We start from the raw sequence: 26416 nt of genomic DNA, 5'->3' as shown, positions 1-26416 counted from the left end.
TGTAGTGTTGTGGTCCCTCTTGTGTTGCTGCAGTTGTAGTGTTGTGGTCCCTCCTGTGTTGCTGCAGTTGCAGTGTTGTGGTCCCTCCTGTGTTGCTGCAGTTGTAGTGTTGTGGCCCCTCTTGTGTTGCTGCAGTTGTAGTGTTGTGGTCCCTCCTGTGTTGCTGCAGTTGCAGTGTTGTGGTCCCTCCTGTGTTGCTGCAGTTGTAGTGTTGTGGTCCCTCCTGTGTTGCTGCAGTTGCAGTGTTGTGGTCCCTCCTGTGTTGCTGCATTTGTAGTGTTGTGATCCCTCTTGTGTTGCTGCAGTTGTAGTGTTGTGATCCCTCTTGTGTTGCTGCAGTTGTAGTGTTGTGATCCCTCTTGTGTTTCTGCAGTTGTAGTGTTATGGTCCCTCTTGTGTTGCTGCATTTGTAGTGTTGTGGTCCCTCTTGTGTTGCTGCAGTTGTAGTGGTGTGGTCCCTCTTGTGTTGCTGCAGTTGTAGTGTTGTGGTCCCTCTTGTGTTGCTGCATTTGTAGTGTTGTGGTCCCTCTCGTGTTGCTGCAGTTGTAGTGTTGTGGTCCCTCTTGTGTTGCTGCAATTGTAGTGTTGTGGTCCCTCTTGTGTTGCTGCAGTTGTAGTGTTGTTATCCCTCTTGTGTTGCTGCAGTTGTAGTGTTGTGGTCCCTCTTGTGTTGCTGCAGTTGTAGTGTTGTGGTCCCTCTTGTGTTGCTGCAGCTGTAGTGTTGGGGTCCCTCCTGTGTTGCTGCAGTTGTAGTGTTGTGGTCTCTCCTGTGTTGCTGCAGTTGTAGTGTTGTGGTCCCTCTTGTGTTGCTGCAGTTGTAGTGTTGTGATCCCTCTTGTGTTGCTGCAGTTGTAGTGTTGTGATCCCTCTTGTGTTGCTGCAGTTGTAGTGTTGTGATCCCTCTTGTGTTGCTGCATTTGTAGTGTTGTGGTCCCTCTTGTGTTGCTGCATTTGTAGTGTTGTGGTCCCTCTTGTGTTGCTGCAGTTGTAGTGTTGTGGTGTCTCTTGTGTTGCTGCAGTTGTAGTGTTGTGGTCCCTCCTGTGTTGCTGCAGTTGTAGTGTTGTGGTCCCTCTTGTGTTGCTGCAGTTGTAGTGTTGTGGTCCCTCCTGTGTTGCTGCAGTTGCAGTGTTGTGGTCTCTCCTGTGTTGCTGCAGTTGTAGTGTTGTGGTCCCTCTTGTGTTGCTGCAGTTGTAGTGTTGTGGTCCCTCCTGTGTTGCTGCAGTTGCAGTGTTGTGGTCTCTCCTGTGTTGCTGCAGTTGTAGTGTTGTGGTCCTTCTTGTGTTGCTCCAGTTGTAGTGTTGTGATCCCTCTTGTGTTGCTGCAGTTGTAGTGTTGTGGTCCCTCTTGTGTTGCTGCATTTGTAGTGTTGTGGTCCCTCTTGTGTTGCTGCATTTGTAGTGTTGTGGTCCCTCTTGTGTTGCTGCAGTTGTAGTGTTGTGGTCCCTCTTGTGTTGCTGCAGTTGTAGTGTTGTGATCCCTCTTGTGTTGCTGCAGTTGTAGTGTTGTGGTCCCTCTTGTGTTGCTGCAGTTGTAGTGTTGTGGTCCCTCCTGTGTTGCTGCAGTTGCAGTGTTGTGGTCTCTCCTGTGTTGCTGCAGTTGTAGTGTTGTGGTCCTTCTTGTGTTGCTCCAGTTGTAGTGTTGTGATCCCTCTTGTGTTGCTGCAGTTGTAGTGTTGTGGTCCCTCTTGTGTTGCTGCATTTGTAGTGTTGTGGTCCCTCTTGTGTTGCTGCAGTTGTAGTGTTGTGGTCCCTCTTGTGTTGCTGCATTTGTAGTGTTGTGGTCTCTCCAGTGTTAGACCAATTGTAGTGTCGTGGCTTTACCCCACAATGTTCACCTTCAGGGGGTCACCAGTTCAAGGGTCATCTCCCCGGGGGTCACCTCTTCCCCAATAGGGGGTCACCTCCTCTCGGCACGTTCATGTTAATTATTTCTGGATTTTTCTCTACCTGCGTCGCTCTCAGGGGAAGTTCTTGTCCACCCTTCCTGGATCTTTCTTCCTCCACACACATACAGCAACCAAATTAAACTGTGTGTGTGTGTACTCGCCTAGTTGTGGTTGCAGGGGTCGATTCATAGCTCCTGGCCCCGCCTCTTCACTGGTCGCTACTAGATCACTCTCCCTGCACCATGTGCTTTATCATACCTCTGCTTAAAGCTATGTATGGATCCTGCCTCAACTACATCGCTTCCCAGACTATTCCACTTTCTGACTACTGTGACTGAAGAAATACTTCCTAACATCCATGTGATTCATTTGAGTCTCCAACTTCCAACTGTGTCCCCTTGTACTCGCCTAATTGTGGTTGCAGGGGTCGATACTCAGCTCCTGGCCTGTGTGTGTGTGTGTGTGTGTGTGTGTGTGTGTGTGTGTGTGTGTGTGTGTGTGTGTGTGTGTATGCGTGTGTGTATGCGTGTATATATATATATATATATATATATATATATATATATATATATATATATATATATATATTATATGTATATGTGTGTATATATATATATATATATATATATATATATATATATATATATATATATATATATATATATATATATATATATATATATATATATATATATACAAGAAGCCACATTGGGATGGCAACCTTTCTTTAGTTGTAGATCTTTCACACTGTCGTGCGCTGTTAGGAAGGGAAATTCTGCGAGTCAAGGCAGAAGGTATCACTGGCGGCCCCTGACACAGAGTGAGATGTCTTATTCCATTGTGTTGTCAAGAAATTTAAATTTACAGTCAATGTGTTGTCATACATTCTCTATTATTCCACTCATGAATCTAGGGTTAAAAGGAGTAATTTCCCTACAGTGTTCTTGAGAGCTTTACGTATTTGTAGCCCGGAATATCTGGATGATGATAATAAGGCATTCAGTATGGCCACTAAACTGAGATATCCTGCCGATTTTGTTGAGAAGACATTACTGGCAGCCAAGAAGACTTTCTTCAGGACTGAATCTAGGGAAACACCTTCCAGGAAATATATACTGGTTTTTACCTTACAGTGAGAACACGGCCACTCTGCTTGATGTATTAAGAGAGCTCAGTATAAATATTGTCTTCAAGAGCTTCAGGACAGTGATGCAGAAGGTGATTAAGAATGCACCATCCAACAGTGTTAGTGGTGTTTACAAGGTCCCCTGCACACTATGCTCTCTTCAGTACATCGGGCAGACAGGTAAACCACTTGAAATCAGATTAGCCCAATATCAGTACTCGGTAAGGACGGCTCAGGAGTCAAATACAGTCTTTAATCACAGTACTTGCAGTCATCCGCCGGGGTGCGCAGCAACTCAGGTCATTGTACCCAATAATTCTGTTATGGACAGAACATAATTGAATCCTCTCTCATAAAATATAATAGGAATGCCTTATACAATTCAAGTGATGGAATGTACAAACTTGACAGCTATTTAGTAGAGTCAGATGTGCATAGTCTTAAGCAAGATTGCTATACAAAATCCCCGGATTCTTTATACAACAGATCCTCGTGAGGATTTAGCGATGTTAGACCAGCTTTTTTTCTTTCCATGGGCGTCAAATGTGATTAATTTTTAAAGACTGAGAATACACAAGTGTTAATACATACAAGTATCGTTAGTATACATACAGGTGTCATTAGTATACAGATGTCGTTAGTATACGTACAGGTATCGTTAGTATACATACAGATATCATTAGTATACATACAGATGCAGTTAGTATGTATACAGGTATCGTTAGTACACATACAGATGTTAGTATGCATACAGATGTCATTACATACAGATGTCGTTAGTATACATACAGGTATCGTTAGTATACATACAGATGTTAGTATACATACAAGTTTCGTTAGTATATACATGAATGTAACTGAAGTCATTATTAGGTAGTAAGTCAGAAGTGAAGTTGTGGTTGGCGAGGATATCTGAGCGCCAGACAACATTACTGACGCAGAGTTGTGGTCCTTATTTATCCCTGCCGTCTGTATCTTAACCTTCCAGTCGTAGTAGTTTGTTATGCCCGTTTTCTAGCAAGCCAAATCTAGGAGTTTTCTGTTGTGTCTCTGGAGAGACGTTGATGTCCAGGGTAATGATCATGCAGACTCAGTTGCTTGATCTGCTGTCCACCAGATCAACCAGGCTGTGATGGATATGTGGGCCAACGGGCCACCAACAACCTAAGTCTAGTTGACCAGACGAGCCTTGCCCAAGGTCGGGCTTTGGGAGTAGAAAAACACTCGGAACTCATCAAAAGTAAAGGTTTCTACCGATGTCCCATAGAAGTGAACACTTTTCCAGTACTTAGGTAGAATTTATTAGGAAACAGGACAAGTGTTTCCTGACGCCGGTTTTAGTCATATGACCTCCACTAAAACTTTTGGTCATCTGACCGATGCCTTCCACTGGCTTATCGGTCAACCCCTTTAAAAATTATGGCAACAGTGTTGACCCGAGTCAGGGGACAATAAATTGTTTTCCGTCACGCTGCAGTTAGGTTTCTGGTCGTCTTCTGACCATCGCTGTCAGGACGTGCGAAACCGAATGACATAGTTCATTACCACCTGTACAAAAATCTTACCTGTGTAACGGAACATAAGAGGGACGACATAGGTCAGTTTTGTTCTCAAAGTAACTGTCACATAGTACAGCAGCACACAGTAGTACAGCAGTACACAGTAGTACAGCAGCACACAGTACAGCAGCACACAGTAGTGCAGCAGGACACAGTAATACAGCAGGACACAGTAATACAGCAGGACACAGTACAGCAGGACACAGTAGTACAGCAGCACACAGTAGTACAGCAGCACACAGTGCATCAGGACACAGTACAGCAGGACACAGTAGTACAGCAGCACACAATGCAGGACACAGTAGTACAGCAGCACACAATGCAGGACACAGTAGTACAGCAGCACACAGTAGTACAGCAGCACACGGTACACCAGCACACAGTAGTACAGCAGCACACAGTACAGCAGCACACAGTAGTGCAGCAGCACACAGTAGTACAGCAGGACACAGTACAGCAGCACACAGTAATACAGCAGCACACAGTACAACAGCACACAGTAGTGCAGCAGGACACAGTAGTACAGCAGCACACAGTACAGCAGCACACAGTAGTGCAGCAGGACACAGTAGTACAGCAGCACACAGTAGTGCAGCAGGACACAGTAGTACAGCAGGACACAGTACAGCAGCACACAGTAGTACAGGACACAGTAGTACAGCAGCACACAGTACAGAAGGACACAGTAGTACAGCAGCACACAGTAGTACAGCAGCACACAGTGCAGCAGGACACAGTACAGCAGCACACAGTAGTACAGCAGCACACAGTAGTACAGCAGCACACAGTACAGCAGCACACAGTAGTACAGCAACACAGTACAGCAGCACACAGTAGTACAGCAGCACACAGTAGTACAGCAGCACACAGTACAGCAGCACACAGTAGTACAGCAGCACACAGTACAGCAGCACACAGTAGTACAGCAGCACACAGTAGTACAGCAGCACACAGTACAGCAGCACACAGTACAGCAGCACACAGTACAGCAACACAGTACAGCAACACAGTACAGCAGCACACAGTACAGCAGCACACAGTACAGCAACACAGTACAGCAGCACACAGTACAGCAACACACAGCAGTACAGCAGCACACAGCAGTACAGCAACACACTGCTGGCGTACCCGTCTTCGAAAGAAAGTCATGTAGGTTGTTTCCTCATTGAAGCGTGTAGGTACACTGTTACACTGGGATATTGTAACCATCAGAGTTAGGTTAGATTCCAGCTACTCCTGTAAAATTGTCTTTAAAGCCGCAATTCTCTTTGATGCTGACATCAAGGTTGCTTGAATCTCGAAAACAAGTATTGAAATATATTCTCGTGGTACACACACACACACAAGCAGTGTATATGCGTCAAGACGTACACCTCTCGGTACACAGGAACTGTGGGTCAACAGGAAGATACATACCTTTGGGTGTTTACTCACTGAGATGTACATTTGTGTGTTTATACACTGTAGGAGTTTATATATCCGTCCAGTGTAATATGTCCACACACACACACTTCCCCTCTCTCCCTCTCCCCCTCTCTCTTCTCTCTCCCCCTCTCTCCCCATCTCTGCACACCACCTGGAGGTCATTAACTGCCTGGCTGCCACTCACGCTGCTTAATAAAACTATTTCAAATATTTTCTTTCATTTCAATCTTTTCGAGTTGTCTTCAGCTCACGTTTCTCTCCTTTTTTTTATTTTAGTTTCTTCTGTTTTTGAATTTTACTAAACAGCCTATATTTCTCCTGTCTTGGAGCTTTCCAGTTCCCTTGTCTGCCGTTCTTTCTCTCGTCATTGGTTGGTTACTTCCATTTTTTCTGCCCCCTGTTATATATCTCTTTTTGAATACAAATTATTTTTATTTTTAGGGAATATCTCTTCCTACAAGGGCGTTGCCTTCCTCTGTGATCGTGTTTGTCTTCCATTTCCCTTCCTCTCATTTATGCTCCTTCCGTTTCTGCTGGTCTGAGTGACCGCCTCTTTCTCTGCTGAGAGCCTTGAGCAGCAGTTAAGCTTTTACGAGTGTATCAGTATTCAATATTCCACTGCAGGTTGGTCGTCTCTGCACTCTGCCTGACTCCTCTTCTTTTTCTCCTCTCTCACACAGAGAAGACCTTTGATCAGTCTTCTGGCGGAGCAGCAGCAGTGGCAGCAGCAGGAGCAGGGGCATCAGAGCAGACTGGTAACACCGTGGTGGATTTAAATGGTGTTCAGTCTACTTCATCGTCTAGTGCCATCGGTGAGAAGTCTGCAGGTGTTGGTGAAAGGAGAAGTTCAGCAGGATGCCCCGGGGAGGTAAAACTCCCCGGGGCGGGATCCAGGGGCACCACAAGCCCCACGGGAAGCCAGCAGTCCACAGGGTGTCTATCTGATTCGAGTCCCACTGGCAGTCAGAGAACTACTGGCTGTGTGGGCAGCTCAAGTCCCTCCGGAAGCCAAAGGACTACTGGTTGTGTTGGTAGTTCCAGTCCTTCAGGGAGCCAAAGGACTTCAGGTTGTGTGGGCAGCTCAAGTCCTTCAGGAAGCCAAAGGACTACTGGTTGTGCCGAAAGCTCTAGCCCCGCGGGAAGTCCAAGAACTCCGGGCTATATAGGAGAAGGTAGCCCTTCTGCAGGGATTTCCAGGCTAACTGGGTTTCGAGGCTCGACAGGTGGGAAGGTAGGGACGGAAGTCGCCCTCCGGAGCAGAGGCAGCCCACCCATTCTCAGACCCACGGCTGGTGTCGTCTTCAGGAGCGCTCCAGGCGGCAGCGGTGGGACAAACCAGCGACCTCTCAGCACCGTGGGAGACATTGTTGTCAATCCTCTCCGTCAGGTACAGTACTTTATTATTGTTCAAAAATGAAAGGGTTTTGATGTAAGTGATTTAAGCTACCTTCTCATACCTTTCATTATACCTAATGTGTACCATGGCTCGGTTGGTAGCGCACTCAGTTCATACACTGCATGTCTGGGGTTCGATACCAGGTACGAGTGAAAACACTGGGCATGTTTCCTTACACACGCTTCCCCCTGTTCGCCTAGCAGTGTTAGTCGACTGGTGTGGGTCGCATCCTGAGGTAGGATAACAGCTCTTAGCCTGTAAAACTGATTTCTGTAAAAAATTAATCTCTCTCCCATCCAATTCCCCAGGTGCTGTTTTAGTATTGTGATAATTTGGTTTAGTTAGTAGCGACCCCTCGGGGCCACAGCCAGTCAAGGTTTGCCAGTGTGAGCAACACCAGGTATTCATGAGACAAGTGTTGTGTCTATGTCTGCTTAGTATTGCTAACAGGGACGACGTATTATTTCCTCTGACGTCATCTTTCGCCATGTTTCGCACAGAGACCTTATTCACTTGCACCTTTCCTCATTTCTTCCTTGTACAGTGTCCTGCACATGTAATTCTCCTAAAGACATCGTTTAAAGTTACATTTCCGAATTGCAGGTTAGGTGAACATTGTTTCAGTTACGGTATCTGGTATCCCCGGAAAGGGATACTTCTCCTGGCTGTCGGAATTGCTTTTGTTTTCTTTCCAAAAAGACTTTTGTGTGATAATTTGAAAAAGCCTTTCCTACCTCAAATTATCAATATTCGTGAACCCTAGAGGAAGGTTCGAATTTTTGAGCTATGGACATAAAATTTACGTACTACTCAATAGAGCAGAATACTTGAGGGGTAATCACGCCCCAAGAAAATTAACTGCTAGGAAAATGACTGAATACCAAGGGCCTGCGGACTAGATGCTGAGCCAGTGATGATCTTTAAGACTCTTGTACATCCTAAACGTGATTATTGCTAAACACTAACAAACCTAAGTAAGCCAGGCGGAATTGCATGTACGGAGAATGATGGACTGACCACATCGACTCAAGGTTGAGGGACTGATGAAGCCACTGTGTGGCGAAACGTTTCCTCAATAAAGATACCCAAGAGTTGCACATGTGTCTGATTTATCGACTAGTTAATGAGTCTCAACCGGACCGAAACGTCGTCATAAGTTTCATTCCATGTGCGGGTTATTTGTATATTGTTCCAGTCTCAGTATTGTTATGCCTCGAGTTTAGTCCTACTGGACTAAGTTGAGATTTAGATGGATTGATGGAACAGGTTGTGCTCGTAGCATTTAAAGTGTATACGTGGAGGTGAAACTCGGAATAATCCTTTGTTTTCTTCAGCGTTTTCAATGGACTGTACAGCAGCTGCTTCCTGGCACTTCCCCTTACATTTGCCACAAGATGAGACAAGCTTTGTCCCAAGCCATGAGATGGTCAGAGTTGTCACTGGTTTTCACAGGCATTATTGAGATTATGTACCTTCAGTCATATTTGTGTTCCGAGATTCTAGCTGAGCAGTCATGAGGTAGTTTCAGCTTTAAGGACATTGCCTCGTCTAGTCAGTGGTATGGTGAAGACATTGGCTGTACTGTGTGTTAAACATCTTTATCATGAACACCTGCCCCCTCTTACCTACAGAAAATGAACGAACTTCTTAATGATGCCTCAGCCTATGATACCATCACTACCAACGACTTTACCAAACACACTGAAGACTTCCTATCAAACACACTGAAAGACTTCCTATCAAACACTAAAGACACTCGGAAAATCTGAACTAGGAAGCAAACTCAGCTATCCGGTTGTCAGTAATCCAAGTAAACGAGGATGTATGATCTCTCAGATCCCACAAACCCAATATTCCTATGAGACATATTACCGGAGACATAAGATTACTGACTGACTAGCCAGAATCCTCTTCATCACTCTGGGTATCTGGACCGATGAGATAACCTCTGAATTAGAAACAAAAACTGTCTAATCTACACGTTACATCTCTCTTCACTTGTGTTCCTACTGACTGAATAATCGGCCTTATATGCTAAGCTTTTTATTTTCCCCGACACTTGGCCTGAGCGACGACACTGCCAAGAGAAATGCAATAATTCAGATTGATCCCTAAATGTTGCCCAAGTGTCTCATTTATCAACTTATGGGTTTCGTACAGCATTTATCTACAGTAATTCAGGTCTTGCCAACTTGTGCATGGAGCAGCTTAAGGATAACCGTTCCACTAGCATTCTTCCAGCATCATTTAGATGAGATATGTGGACAAGAACCTAATTATCAGTCTAACGAAGTTTTAATAGCGACATCATCGAAGATAAATGACATAACATTTCTGATTCTCTCACTGCCCTTCAACCTTCGCTTTATTTCATGTCAGCGTCACATACACAATATCGTGTTATAATCTTTGTGCTGACAGCACCTTGAAAGTATCCTCCTTCCTACTGGCCCTCTGAAATCATCGTCCCCGCGCGACGTAGACTCAACGCTAGTATAGCATACACCTACTAGGACTATCGTAGATATAAGGCACACCTCGCATCACCTTACTCCCAGTAGAGCCAGCATCTACGCCATACCATGTGCAGGACGAAGCAGATCACATGATGAAGCTTCTTGTGATCTCCCAACTAGATTCCCAGAATACAAAAACACATCTGACGGATACGCAGCCTAAATAACGTCTGAGTAAATGACAGAGAAAATTCTCACCATCTAATGGAGTGGTAAAAAGCTTGCTTCATCATACCTGAAAACGATGTAAATCCGAGGAAGTGTCTGGAAGCAGCTGGTATACAGTGCAATGAAGACATCATAGAAAAAGTAAGATGGTTACAGGTTCCATATTATTCTCCTCCCCACATTCTCTTCCTCTTGTTTCCTTCCTATTTCATTTTCAACTTCATGCATCCCCTCCTCCACCCCTATCTTCTCCCTCTTCCCTTCTGTTTCTCCCTGTCTCCCTTCCCACGTATCCCTTAACAATCCTATCTCCACTCTCTCTCTCTCTCTCTCTCTCTCTCTCTCTCTCTCTCTCTCTCTCTCTCTCTCTCTCTCCCTCTCTCTCTCCCCCTCTCTCCCTCTCTCTCTCTATCTCTCTCTCCCTCTCCCTCTCTCCCTCTCCTTGCTCTGCTCATCATAAGGTAGAGTGGCCGCCCGGGGCTTTACGTCATGCCTCGTCTCTAGTAAATCTTCCCAATATTCCATCCTGTTTTATGACCTCGTTAATCGTCAGGTAAGAGTTTTCACACACTCCACTCCCCACCCATATATTTTCATCCTCCCTCCGCATATGTTCTTATTTTCTCCCCCTGCCTCCCCATATATTCTTATTTTCTCCCAGTGTCTCCCCATATATTCTTTTCACCCCCTGCCTACCCATATATTCTCATTTTCTCCTCCTTCCTCCCCATATATTCTTATTTTCTCCCCCTGCCTCCCCATATATTCTTATTTTCTGCCCCTGCCTCCCCAAATATTCCTATTTTCTCCCCCTGCCTCCCCATATATTCTTATTTTCTCCCCTGCCTCAACATACATTTTTATTTTCTTCGCCTACCTCCCTGTATATTCTTATTTTCTTCCCCTACCTCCCCATATATTCTTATTTTCTCCCCCTGCCTCCCCATATATACATATTTTCTCCCCCTGCCTCCCCATACATTCTTATTTTCTTCCCCTGCCTCACCATATATTCTTATTTTCTTCCCCTGCCTCCCCATATATTCTTATTTTCTTCCCCTGCCTCCCCATATATTCTTATTTTCTTCCCCTGCCTCCCCATATATTCTTATTTTCTCCCCCTGCCTCCCCATATATTCTTATTTTCTCCCCCTGCCTCCCCATATATTCTTATTTTCTCCCCTGCCTCCCCATACATTATTATTTTCTTCCCCTGCCTCACCATATATTCTTATTTTCTTCCCCTGCCTCCCCATATATTCTTATTTTCTACCCCTGCCTCCCCATATATTCTTATTTTCTCCCCTGCCTCCCCATATATTATTTTCTCCCCCTGCCTCCTCATATATTCTTATTTTCTCCCCCTGCCTCCCCATATATTCTTATTTTCTTCCCCTGCTTCGCCATATATTCTTATTTTCTCCCCTGCTTCCCCATATATTATTTTCTCCCCCTGCCTCCTCATATATTCTTATTTTCTCCCCCTGCCTCCCCATATATTCTTATTTTCTTCCCCTGCCTCATCATATATTCTTATTTTCTTCCCCTGTCTCCCCATATATTCTTATTTTCTCCCCTACCTCCCCATATATTCTTATTTTCTCCCCCTGCCTCCCCATATATTCTTATTTTTTTCTCCTGCCTCCCCATATATTCTTATTTTTTCTCCCTGCCTCCCCATATATTCTTATTTTGTCCCCCTGCCTCCCCATATATTCTTATTTTCTTCCCTGCCTCCCATATATTCTTATTTTCTCCACCTGCCTCCCCATATATTCTTATTTTCTCCCCCTGCCTCCCCATATATTCTTATTTTTGTCTCCTGCCTCCCCATATATTCTTATTTTCTCCCCCTGCCTCCCCATGTATTCTTATTTTCTCCCCCTGCCTCATCATATATTCTTAATTTCTGCCCTGCCTCCCCATATATTATTTTCTCCCCCTGCCTCCCCATATATTCTTATTTTCTTCCCCTGCCTCCCCATATATTCTTATTTTCTTCCCCTGCCTCCCCATATATTCTTATTTTCTTCCCCTGCCTCCCCATATATTCATATTTGCCTCATATTTTCTTCCCCTGCCTCCCCATATATATCTCCCGCTGCCTATTTACTTATTTTCTCCCCTGCCTCCCCATATATTCTTATTTTCTCCCCCAGCCGCCCCATATATACTTATTTTCTCCCCTGCCTCCCCATATATTCTTATTTTCTCCCCCTGCCTCCTCATATATTATTATTTTCTTCCCCTGTCTCCCCATATATTCTTATTTTCTCCCCCTGCCCCCATATAGTCTTATTTTCCCCCCTGCCTCCCCATATATTCTTATTTTCACCCCCTGCCTCCCCATATATTCTTATTTTCTCCCACTGCCTCCCAGTATATTCTTATTTTCTCCCCCAGCCTCCCCATATATTCTTATTTTCTCCCCCTGCCTCCCCATGTATTCTTATTTTCTCCCCCTGCCTCCCCATATATTCTTATTTTCTCTCCTGCCTCCACATGTATTCTTATTTTCACCCCTGCCTCCTCATATATTCTTATTTTCTCCCACTGCCTCCCCATATATTCTTATTTTCTCCCCCTGCCTCCCCATATATTCTTATTTTCTCCCCCTGCCTCCCCATATATTCTTATTTTCTCCCCCTGCCTCCCCATATATTCTTATTTTCTCCCCCTGCCTCCCTATATCCCCATATATTCTTATTTTCTGCCCCTGCCTCCCCATATATTCTTATTTTCTCCCCCTGCCTCCCCATATATTCTTATTTTCTCCCCCTGCCTCCCCATATATTCTTATTTTCTTCCCCTGCCTCCCCATATATTCTTATTTTCTCCCCCTGCCTCCCCATATATTCTTATTTTCTCCCCCTGCCTCCCCATATATTCTTATTTTCACCCCCTGCCTCCCCATATTCTTATTTTCTTACCTCCCCATATATTCTTATTTTCTCCCAATGCCTCCCCATATATTCTTATTTTCTCCCCCTGCCTCCCCATATATTCTTATTTTTCCCCCTGCCTCCCTATATATTCTTATTTTCTTCCCCTGCCTCCTCATATAATCTTATTTTCTCCCCCTGCCTCCCCATATATTCTTATTTTCTCCCCCTGCCTCCCCATATATTCTTATTTTCTCCCCTGCCTCCTCATATATTATTTTCTCCCCCTGCCTCCTCATATATTCTTTTCTCCCCCTGCCTCCCAATATATTCTTATTTTCTTCCCCTGCTTCCCCATGTATTCTTATTTTCTTCCCCTGCCTCCCCATATATTCTTATTTTCTCCCCGTACCTCCCCATATATTCTTATTTTCTCCCCTGCCTCCCCATATATTCTTATTTTCTCCTTTGCCTCCCCATATATTCTTATTTTCTTCCCCTGCCTCCCCATATATTTTTATTTTCTTCCCGTGCCTCCCCATATATTCTTATTTTCTTCCCCTGCCTCCCCTTATATTCTTATTTTCTCCCCCTGCCTCCCCATATATTCTTATTTTCTCCCCTTGCCTCCCCATATATTCTTATTTTCTCCCCTACCTCTCCATATATTCTAATTTTCTCCCCGCCTCCCCATATATTCTTATTTTCTCCCCCTGCCTCCCCATATATTCTTTTCTCCCCCTGCCTCCCCATATATTCTTATTTTCTTCCCCTGCCTCCCCATATATTCTTATTTTCTCCCCCTGCCTTCCCACATATTCTTATTTACTCTCCCTGGCTCCCCATATATTTTTCTCTCCTGCCTCCCCACATATTCTTTTCTCCCCCTTCCTCCCCATATATTCTTATTTAATCCCCCTTCCTCTCCATATATTCTTATTTTCTCCCCCTACCTCCCCATATATTCTTATTTACTCCCCCTGCCGCCGTATATTCTTATTTTCTCCCTCTACCTTCCCATATATTCTTATTTACTCTCCTGCCTCCCCCTATATTCTTATTTTCTCCCACTACCTCTCCATATATTCTTATTTACTCCCCTTGCCTCCTCATATATTCTTATTTACTCCCCCTACCTCCCCATATATTCTTATTTTCTCCCCCTGCCTCCCTATATATTCTTATTTTCTCCCCTACCTCCCCATATATTCTTATTTTCTCCCCTGCCTCCCCATATATTCTTATTTACTCCCCCTGCCTCCCCATATATTCTTATTTTCTCCCCCTGCCTCCCCATATATTCTTATTGAACTCCCCCTGCCTCCCCATATATTCTTTTCTCCCCATGCATTCTTTTCTCCCCCTGCCTCCCCATATTTCTTATTTAATCCCCTGCCTCCCCATATATTCTTATTTTCTTCCCCTGCCTCCCCATATATATTCTTATTTTCTTATTTTCCCCCTGCCTCCCCATATATTCTTATTTTTCCCTACTCCCCTATTCTTATTTGCTCCCCTTCCTCTCCATATATTCTTATTTTCTTCCCTACCTCCCCATATATTCTTATTTACTCCCCCTGCCTCCCCATATATTCTTATTTACTCCCCTACCTCCCCATATATTCTTATTTTCTCCCCCTGCCTCCCCATATATTCTTATTTTCTCCCACTGCCTCCCGATATATTCTTATTTTCCCCCCTGCCTCCCCATATATTCTTATTTTCACCCCCTGCCTCCCCATATATTCTTATTTACTCCCCCTGCCTCCCCATATATTTTTATTTTCTCCCCCTGCCTCCCCATATATTCTTATTTTCTCCTCCTACCTCCCCATATATTCTTATTTACTCCCCCTGCCTCCCCATATATTCTTATTTACTCCCCCTGCCTCCCCATATATTCTTATTTTCTCCCCCTACCTCCCCATATATTCTTATTTACTCCCTTTGCCTCCCCATATATTCTTATTTACTCCCTCTGCCTCCCCATAGATTCTTATTTTTGTCTCCTGCCTCCCCATATATTCTTATTTTCTCCCCCTGCCTCCACATGTATTCTTATTTTCTCCCCCTGCCTCATCATATATTCTTATTTTCTCCCCTGCCTCCCCATATATTATTTTCTCCCACTGCCTCCCCATATATTCTTATTTTCTTCCCCTGCCTCCCCATATATTCTTATTTTCTTCCCCTGCCTCCCCATATATTCTTATTTTCTTCCCCTGCCTCCCCATATATTCTTATTTTCTCCCGCTGCCTCCCCATATATACTTATTTTCTCCCCTGCCTCCCCATATATTCTTATTTTCTCCCCCTGCCTCCTCATATATTATTTTCTTCCCCTGTCTCCCCATATATTCTTATTTTCTCCCCCTACCTCCCCATATATTCTTATTTTCTCCCCTGCCTCCCCATATATTCTTATTTTCTCCCCTGCCTACCCATATATTCTTGTTTTTTTCTGCCTCCCCATATCTTATTTTCTCCCCCTGCCTCCCCATATATTCTTATTTTCTCCCCCTGCCTCCCCATATATTCTTATTTTCTCCCCCTGCCTCCCCATATATTCTTATTTTCTCCCCCTGAATCCCCATATATTCTTATTTTCTCCCCCTGCCTCCCCATATATTCTTATTTTCTTCCCCTGCCTCCCCATGTATTCTTATTTTCTCCCCCTGCCTCCTCATATATTATTATTTTCTTCCCTTGTCTCCCCATATATTCTTATTTTCTCCCCCTACCTCCCCATATATTCTTATTTTCTCCCACTGCCTCCCCAAATATTCTTATTTTCTCCCCTGCCTACCCATATATTCTTATTTTCTTCTGCCTCCCCATATTTTATTTTCTCCCCCTGCCTCCCCATATATTCTTATTTTGTCCCCCTGCCTCCCCATATATTCTTATTTTCTCCCCCTGCCTCCCCATATATTCTTATTTTTCCCCCTGCCTCCTCATATATTCTTATTTTCTCCCCCTACCTTCCCATATATTCTTATTTTTTCCCACTGCCTCCCCATATATTCTTATTTTCTCCCACTGCCTCCCCATATATTCTTATTTTCTCCCACTGCCTCCCCATATATTCTTATTTTCTTCCCCTGCCTCCCCATACATACATATTTTCTCCCCCTGCCTCCTCATATATTCTTTTCTCCCCCTGCCTCCCAATATATTCTTATTTTCTTCCCCTGCTTCCCCATGTATTCTTATTTTCTTCCCCTGCCTCCCCATATATTCTTATTTTCTCCCCTGCCTCCCCATATATTCTTATTTTATCCTTTGCCTCCCCATATATTCTTATTTTCTTCCCCTGCCTCCCCATATATTTTTATTTTCTTCCCCTGCCTCCCCATATATTCTTATTTTCTTCCCCTGCCTCCCCTTATATTCTTATTTTCTCCCCCTGCCTCCCCATATATTCTTATTTTCTCCCCTACCTCCCCATATATTCTTATTTTCTCCCCTGCCTCCCCAAATATTCTTATTTTCTCCCCTGCCTACCCATATATTCTTATTTTTTCCGCCTGCCTCTCCATATATTCTTATTTCCTCCCCCTGCCTCCCCATATATTCTTCTTTTCTTAGCCTACCTCCCCGTTTATTATTATTTTCTTCCCCTACCTCACCATATATTCATATTTTCTCCCCCTGCCTCCCCATATATTCTTATTTTCTCCCCATGCCTCCCCATATATTTTTCTCCCCTGCCTCCCCACATATTCTTTTCTCCCCCTGCCTCCCCATATATTCTTATTTAATCCCCTACCTCCCCATATATTCTTATTTTCTCCCCCTACCTCCCCATATATTCTTATTTACTCCCCCTGCCGCCATATATTCTTATTTTCTCTCTCTACCTTCCCATATATTCTTATTTACTCTCCTGCCTCCCCATATATTCTTATTTTCTCCCACTACTTCTCCATATATACTTATTTACTCCCCCTGCCTCCTCATATATTCTTATTTACTCCCCTACCTCCCCATATATTCTTATTTTCTCCCCCTGCCTCCCCATATATTCTTATTTTCTCCCCCTACCTCCCCATATATTCTTATTTACTCCCCCTGCCTCTCATATATTCTTATTCTTATTTACCCCCTGCCTCCCCATATATTCTTATTTTCTTCCCCTACCTCCCCATATATTCTTATTTACTCCCCCTGCCTCTCATATATTCTTATTTACTCCCCTACCTCCCCATATATTCTTATTTACTCCCCCTGCCTCCCCATATATTCTTATTTACTCCCCCTGCCTCCCCATATATTCTTATTTACTCCCCCTGCCTCCCCATATATTCTTATTTACTCCCCCTGCCTCCCCATATATTCTTATTTACTCCCCCTGCCTCCCCATATATTCTTATTTACTCCCCCTGCCTCCCCATATATTCTTATTTACTCCCCTACCTCCCCATATATTCTTATTTACTCCCCCTGCCTCCCCATATATTCTTATTTACTCCCCCTGCCTCCCCATATATTCTTATTTTATTCTTATTTACTCCCCCTTCCTCCCCATATATTCTTATTTACTCTCCCTACCTCCCCATATATTCTTATTTACTCCCCCTGCCTCCCCATATATTCTTATTTACTCCCCCTACTTCCCCATATATTCTTATTTTCTTCCCCTACCTCCCCATATATTCTTATTTACTCCCCCTGCCTCCCCATATATTCTTATTTACTCCCCCTGCCTCCCCATATATTCTTATTTACTCCCCCTGCCTCCCCATATATTCTTATTTACTCCCCCTGCCTCCCCATATATTCTTATTTACTCCCCCTACCTCCCCATATATTCTTATTTACTCCCCCTACCTCCCCATATATTCTTATTTTCTCCCCCTACCTCCCCATATATTCTTATTTACTCCCCCTGCCTCCCCATATATTCTTATTTACTCCCCCTACCTCCCCATATATTCTTATTTACTCCCCCTGCCTCCCCATATATTCTTATTTACTCTCCCTACCTCCCCATATATTCTTATTTACTCCCCCTGCCTCCCCATATATTCTTATTTACTCTCCCTACCTCCCCATATATTCTTATTTACTCCCCCTGCCTCCCCATATATTCTTATTTACTCTCCCTACCTCCCCATATATTCTTATTTACTCTCCCTACCTCCCCATATATTCTTATTTACTCCCCCTGCCTCCCCATATATTCTTATTTACTCTCCCTACCTCCCCATATATTCTTATTTACTCCCCCTGCCTCCCCATATATTCTTATTTTCTCCCCCTACCTCCCCATATATTCTTATTTACTCCCCCTGCCTCCCCATATATTCTTATTTACTCCCCCTACCTCCCCATATATTCTTATTTACTCCCCCTACCTCCCCATATATTCTTATTTACTCCCCCTGCCTCCCCATATATTCTTATTTACTCCCTCTACCTCCCCATATATTCTTATTTACTCCCCCTACCTCCCCATATATTCTTATTTACTCCCTCTGCCTCCCTATATATTCTTATTTACTCCCCCTGCCTCCCCATATATTCTTATTTTCTCCCCCTACCTCCCCATATATTCTTATTTACTCCCCCTACCTCCCCATATATTCTTATTTACTCCCCCTGCCTCCCCATATATTCTTATTTACTCCCCCTACCTCCCCATATATCCTTATTTACTCCCCCTGCCTCCCCATATATTCTTATTTACTCCCCCTGCCTCCCCATATATTCTTATTTACTCCCCCTGCCTCCCCATATATTCTTATTTACTCCCCCTACCTCCCCATATATTCTTTTTTACTCCCCCTGCCTCCCCATATATTCTTATTTACTCCCCCTACCTCCCCATATATCCTTTTTTACTCCCCCTGCCTCCCCATATATTCTTATTTACCCCCTGCCTCCCCATATATTCTTATTTACCCCCTGCCTCCCCATATATTCTTATTTACTACCCCTACCTCCCCATATATTCTTATTTACCCCCTGCCTCCCCATATATTCTTATTTACTCCCCCTGCCTCCCCATATATTCTTATTTACCCCCTGCCTCCCCATATATTCTTATTTTCTTCCCCTACCTCCCCATATATTCTTATTTACTCCCCCTGCCTCCCCATATATTCTTATTTACTCCCCCTACCTCCCCATATATCCTTTTTTACTCCCCCTGCCTCCCCATATATTCTTATTTACCCCCTGCCTCCCCATATATTCTTATTTACCCCCTGCCTCCCCATATATTCTTATTTACCCCCTGCCTCCCCATATATTCTTATTTACCCCCTGCCTCCCCATATATTCTTATTTACCCCCTGCCTCCCCATATATTCTTATTTACTCCCCCTGCCTCCCCATATATTCTTATTTACTTACTCTCACATACACTTTATTTTTTCCTCTTTCCTCGTTTACTCTTTATTTTCTACTTTTTTCTTACAATAATTTTTCATCTTTGAATCTCTCAAATTTTATTGAAATTTTGAGTAATTAAACTTTCTCAGAATTTTTCTGTTTATTATTCTGTAATATTTTCATTGACATTTTCCACATATTACTTAGTCAATGGGATATTTTTTTTTTTTGTTCAGATTGATTTTCGAAGATTTTTTGCTTAAAACATTTTCAGTCTGCTTATTCGGCAAAACACACACACACACACACACACACACACACACACACACACACACACACACACACACACACACACACACACACACACACACACACACACAAAGCTCATGGAGGAGGTAGTGTGGGGATCTGTGAGTCGACCCCCGCAACCACAAATAGGTCAGTACATACATACGCACATTTATCTCAGGCCAGAGGAGGCTCGAACCTATGAACTTTGTGACAAAGTACATAGTCCTATCCACACCAAGCCAGACCAGACAAGACTCAGGCACCAAGCAAGTTAGGCATTTTAACCAGAGCCGCTGCAACCACTGGCCCACGAGAGAGATTGGAAACCATAAAATTCGCGGAACAAGCCGTTTTTTTCTCAGTTTTTTACGTTAACATATATTAACTCATATTTCGTTTCCTTTCAAGGTAGGTTCCTTGCCTTGGTGAAATATTTCTTGATTTTAACCCTTATTCCCCATCCCGCTATCCCTGTTGGTTCTCATTAGTTGGGAAATTTTCCCTTTTGTGAAATCCAATTCCTAGAGAGCGAGGAAAGGTATAACTACCAGCCTTGTTCTAACATAGCTTCCAGTACTAGTGCTGCGGTGGTCGTGTTACTTATGTTACTGTGAAGATCTTAAGGTAACTTAGGTGATCACACTGATGAGACATCGGGAGGTCATCTGGCAGGACCTCTGCTGACTTAATGTTACCTGGAGTTGCCTGCAGTTACAAGAGTGACAACCGAATGTATACGACTCCTGGAGCTCATTGTGGTTTACCCACCACTGTTATTATCTGAAAGACAGTTACACGGTTAGTGCTCTTGTTGTATCAGGAGGTTTTGCTAAACCTGCCAGTCGGTTCCGGAGGCACCACCCTGGTTTCTTACACGAGGTAGATTATGTAGTTCCCAGGAAACACCGAAACTACCTGTCGCAGTGGAGGTGATCATAATTTAGGGCGGATACATGGTTTCTTTTTGTTTTTGCTCAGAGTTGCCTCTTCTTTTTTTTCGTCTTGTGATAAGTGAGAAACACGTTCAACTTTCCTGGTTCCCAAGTGACTGCAACATCCTTCACTGACCCTAGCACGCCCACTGACCCTAGCACGCCCACTGACCCTAGCACGCCCACTGACCCTAGCACGCCCACTGACCCTAGCACGCCCACTGACCCTCGCACGCCCACTGACCCTCCTCGGAACCGGAAATTGCTGTCGGGCAACTACTTGCTGCCCGAACCTGTTACCCCTTTGGTACCTTTGATCTCCACATGACCCCAATTATAGAAACGGCTTCGACCACGATACAACCACTCGAACAAGGGGCGGAGTAGCTGACAGTCATCTTTCAAGAGACAACGACAAAAAATCGATGATGCTTTAACCATACATTCCTAAATTGTACACTAAGAAAACCCTGAATGCCATTCCCACTATGGGATACCTTCCAAACATACCAATGAACATTTTTTTCAGTGCACCCATTGAGTCCCGAAGCATGTCTCAATAACCAGACCAGCACAAGAATTTGTGGCCCTTGCCAGCCAAGATATCTATTTCCACCTTATATTTACTTCCACCATCGTCAGAGTCAGTGGTTAGGAAAAAGCTGGTGATTCAGTGCGTCTTGGCATCCTAGGCAGGACTCCCCTAGTTATAAACACCTTATCCTCAATCCCTGCAGAGGAACTGTCATCATCCCTCACCCGGTTGTTAGCAAGACTTCGCAGGTTGTCCTTAGGACATGCGGAAATTATTGGAATTACAACACCTCCGTCAGCAGAGTCGACACTGCTGCCCACCCTGCTTGCTGACGGAGAAAATAATCAAGTAATATAGATACACTGAATTCAGTGGCCATACACCGCCTTAATATCCATTTCATGTCAACACTTACCAGTGAGGGAATTTAAACAAACACAAAAATGCAGCCATAGTTGTTGGGGTTACGGCCACCGACAGAACGTCTTTTCATGGAGAAACAAAGTATAATATCACAAATTTTTACCTCCATCTTCCTACTTTAATGAAGAGCGTCCCTCCTATCTTGCCGGTGACCCATTTTCTTATAGCAAAGTAAAATTAGGTATTTGAAAGCGAAAAATGGTTTGTTATATAACCGGGCAATTACCAAACTTCGCTTACAAGTGAGAATAGCTTGCGTCTCGTACTCCAATCGCCCGATTCTCCCAGTGCCCAGTAGTTCTCTCCTATACTCCTGTATCCAAGCCTAAAGCAGTTCTCAAAGACGATGGTCCCTCTTCACTACCTGTCACCTTGAGACCAGGCTCCAACTTCACCTTGTTCCTTATCTGTATATCTCTGACAATAAAAAGGCTTTCAAATGAGTTGGAGCTAACAGCTTTTAGCTTGTAAGTAAAGTTACGAACCTTAAACTTAACCTTGTGAAATTCTGACCAGCTAACCTAAATTTTCGGTTACTACCACAACTACCGCCACAAAGGCTCCAACATCACTGAAACCCTCTCACAACCCCATCTTACCTTGACGGCCGCCAGTGTATTTACCCTCGGTAATCCAATACCCTACCTCGTCCCACACATGAATTTCCGCCTCCACTCGTTGCCTCCAAAGACAATAGAAGTAATAACAGCCTATCTCTGAGAGATAGCGGAAAATAGACCTTTATAAGCACGCCTTCAAACAAGGAAACTAGATGGGACCTGCTTCTAAACTGAAATGCATGAACATACAACGTGACTGAGCACAATCCTACTCTGATATTTGCATCCCAGCCTCATCATTCCCTCTCTCATACTCGTAACGTTTTGTCACCTCCATGGAGCTGAACTCTTCTCCAGTCTAAGGGACTGACTACCTCAAGTTTTTTTTTTCAAAGGGTGATGGACTGATTATTATCTTTACGTCGCTATTACTACTGCTTACAATACATTCTCCTGTGTATTTGACTGAAGAAACCTACTGTGCAGGCGAAACATTTGAACATTAATGATATCCAACTGCTGCGCAGTGGTCGGAGAAGTGGCAGATGCAGTTTAATATAGACAAATGCAAAGTTCTAAATGTTGGACAGGACAATAACCATGCCACATATAAACTAAATAATGTAGATCTTAATATTACGGATTGCGAAAAAGATTTAGGAGTTCTGGTTAGCAGTAATCTGAAACCAAGACAACAGTGCATAAGTGTTCGCAATAAAGCTAATAGAATCCTTGGCTTCATATCAAGAAGCATAAATAATAGGAGTCCTCAGGTTGTTCTTAAACTCTATACATCCTTGGTTAGGCCTCATTTAGATTATGCTGCACAGTTTTGGTCACCGTATTACAGAATGGATATAAATTCTCTGGAAAATGTACAAAGGAGGATGACAAAGTTGATCCCATGTATCAGAAACCTTCCCTATGAGGATAGACTAAGGGCCCTGAATCTGCACTCTCTAGAAAGACGTAGAATTAGGGGGGATATGATTGAGGTGTATAAATGGAAGACAGGAATAAATAAAGGGGATGTAAATAGTGTGCTGAAAATATCTAGCGTAGACAGGACTCGCAACAATGGTTTTAAGTTGGAAAAATTCAGATTCAGGAAGGATATAGGAAAGTACTGGTTTGGTAATAGAGTTGTGGATGAGTGGAACAAACTCCCAAGTACCGTTATAGAGGCCAGAACGTTGTGTAGCTTTAAAAATAGGTTGGATAAATACATGAGTGGATGTGGGTGGGTGTGAGTTAGACCTGATAGCTTGTGCTACCAGGTCGGTTGCCGTGTTCCTCCCTTAAGTCAATGTGACCTGACCTGACTAGGTTGGGTGCATTGGCTTAAGCCGGTAGGAGACTTGGACCTGCCTCGCATGGGCCAGTAGGCCTTCTGCAGTGTTCCTTCGTTCTTATGTTCTTATGTGTCTTATTTCTGCATGGCTTGCTTATACCAGTATGTACTCTAGTTAAGTTTCCAGAACTCTTTGATTGTCGAACATCATGACAGTCCCACATCATCTCCCTAAGCTGTGATTATAATACAATAATATCTTTATTTCTCCAAGTACATGTACAAGGTATACAGTCCTAGCTGACATCAATGACATACTACTATATAGAAAACCACTTGTTATGTACAGCATTTCGGGCAAATTTAGTCAGTTTTGTCCCAGGATGCGACCCACACCAGTCGACTAACACCCAGGTACCAGTTTTACTGACAAGTGAACATGGACAACCAGTGTTAGGAAACACGCCCAATGTTTCCACCTCTGCCGGGAATTGAACCCAGACACCACCGTGTGAAGCGAGAGCGTTTGCCATCAGGCCACGGGCCACCACCTGAATTAATTAAAATCTTTAACCATTTTCCTTCAGAATGGTCTGCCTATAGGCAGACCATTAACAGACTTCATACATCTATAATACTCTCCAAGCTTGACTAACCCACTGTTCTAACAGCTTCTCTGCTGTGCTGCCGTCATTATTTAGATGACCTGAGCTGCAACATCCCCGCCCTCCTTAAAGAGTGCAGGCAATGTACTTCCACCTCCAGGACTCGAGTCTCGTTAACCAGTTTTCCTGAGACCATTTATCAAAATTACTGTACTTACACTCCAACAACACAGTTGGAATACAATGATAATATAACGGTATAACAATATTATACTACTACTAATAATAATAATGCTAATACTACTACTTCTAATGTTACTAATACTTCTACTACTACTACTATTACTACTAATAATGCTAATGCTAATACTACTACTATTAATAATATAATACTAACACTACAACTAATACTAATCTACTACTACTACTAATAATAATAATTAAACTGCTAAACATATTAATACTACTAATAATAATACTATTAATACTACTACTAATAATAATACTATTAATACTACTACTAATACTACCACTACTACTACCACTACTACTACCACTACTACTACCACTACTACTACTACTACTACCACTACTACCACTACTACTACCACTACTACCACTACTACTACTACCACTACTACTACCACTACTACTACTACCACTACTACTACTACCACTACTACTACCACTACTACTACCACTACTACTACTACTACTACTACCACTACTACTACCACTACTACTACTACTACTACCACTACTACCACTACTACTACCACTACTACTACTACCACTACTACTACTACCACTACTACTACCACTACTACTACTACCACTACTACTACCACTACTACTACTACTACCACTACTACTACCACTACTACTACTACTACCACTACTACCACTACTACTACCACTACTACTACTACCACTACTACTACTACCACTACTACTACCACTACTACTACTACCACTACTACTACTACCACTACTACTACCACTACTACTACCACTACTACTACCACTACTACTACCACTACTACTACTACTACTACCACTACTACCACTACTACTACCACTACTACCACTACTACTACTACCACTACTACTACCACTACTACTACCACTACTACTACTACTACTACCACTACTACCACTACTACTACCACTACTACTACTACCACTACTACTACCACTACTACTACTACCACTACTACCACTACTACTACTACCACTACTACCACTACTACTACCACTACTACTACCACTACTACTACTACCACTACTACTACTACCACTACTACCACTACTACTACTACCACTACTACCACTACTACTACCACTACTACTACCACTACTACTACTACCACTACTACTACTACCACTACTACTACCACCACCACTACTACAAATAATCATACTAATCTAATAATCTATATTTCCACATAGTTGCCCAGTATTAAGTAAGCAAGCAGGTGCATGACGCCTGGCACCGCGGGTGCATGACGCCTGGCACCGCGGGTGCATGACGCCTGGCACCGCGGGTGCATGACCCCTGGCACCGCGGGTGCATGACCCCTGGCACCGCGGGTGCATGACGCCTGGCACCGCGGGTGCATGACGCCTGGCACCGCGGGTGCATGACGCCTGGCACCGCGGGTGCATGACCCCTGGCACCGCGGGTGCATGACGCCTGGCACCGCGGGTGCATGACGCCTGGCACCGCGGGTACATGACCCCTGGCACCGCGGGTGCATGACCCCTGGCACCGCGGGTGCATGACGCCTGGCACCGCGGGTGCATGACGCCTGGCACCGCGGGTACACTGACCTGTGTCCACCATCAGTCTTAGGAAAAGCAATAAATTTTGAGGACTGACTTCATAAGGACAACATATGCGGCTTCAGCTCAGGCGACCCAATCCTAAATCATGCGCGCAGGATGTTAATCCTGGCGATACACACATACAGCCTCGGTTAATAAACACGGGTTTTTGAAAACCACCATGTATAATTGACTTGGTTTTATGTGGCATGATGTTCCTCCGGTTTATGTGGCGTGTTGTTACTCTGGTTTATGTGGTATGTTGTTCGTTTGTTTTATGTGGTATGTTGTTCGTCTGGTTTATGTGGTATGTTGTTACTGTGGTTTATGTGGTAGGTTGTTCGTCTGGTTTATGTGGTATGTTGTTCGTCTGGTTTATGTAGTATGTTGTTACTGTGGTTTATGTGGTATGTTGCTCGTCTGGTTTATGTGATATGTTCCTCTGGTTTATGTAGTATGTTGTTCGTCTGGTTTATGTGGTATGTTGTTCGTCTGGTTTATGTGGTATGTTGTTACTCTGGTTTATGTGGTATGTTGTTCCTCTGGTTTATGTAGTAGGTTGTTCGTCTGGTTTATGTGGTATGTTGTTCCTCTGGTTTGTGGTGTGTTGTTCCTCTGGTTTATGTAGTATGTTGTTCGTCTGGTTTATGTGGTATGTTGT

The 26416-nt window shown here is 43.7% G+C and overlaps 1 protein-coding gene across 1 annotated transcript in view; it reads left to right on the top strand.

The window, feature by feature from the left end:
* The window catches only part of LOC128697404 (uncharacterized), a 924312-nt gene that overhangs the window by 876493 nt on the left and 21403 nt on the right, over window positions 1-26416 (top strand). The window contains exon 15 of the mRNA XM_070094201.1: window positions 6677-7383. Within this exon, the coding sequence (XP_069950302.1) occupies window positions 6677-7383 (707 nt within the window). The remainder of the gene's footprint in view (window positions 1-6676; window positions 7384-26416) is intronic.

The sequence above is a fragment of the Cherax quadricarinatus genome, chromosome 44 (assembly GCF_038502225.1).
Source record: "Cherax quadricarinatus isolate ZL_2023a chromosome 44, ASM3850222v1, whole genome shotgun sequence".
NCBI classification, from domain to species: domain Eukaryota; kingdom Metazoa; phylum Arthropoda; class Malacostraca; order Decapoda; family Parastacidae; genus Cherax; species Cherax quadricarinatus.
The sequence above is the reverse complement of the archived record's forward strand: the minus strand, read 5'-3'. Positions and strand labels throughout refer to the sequence as shown.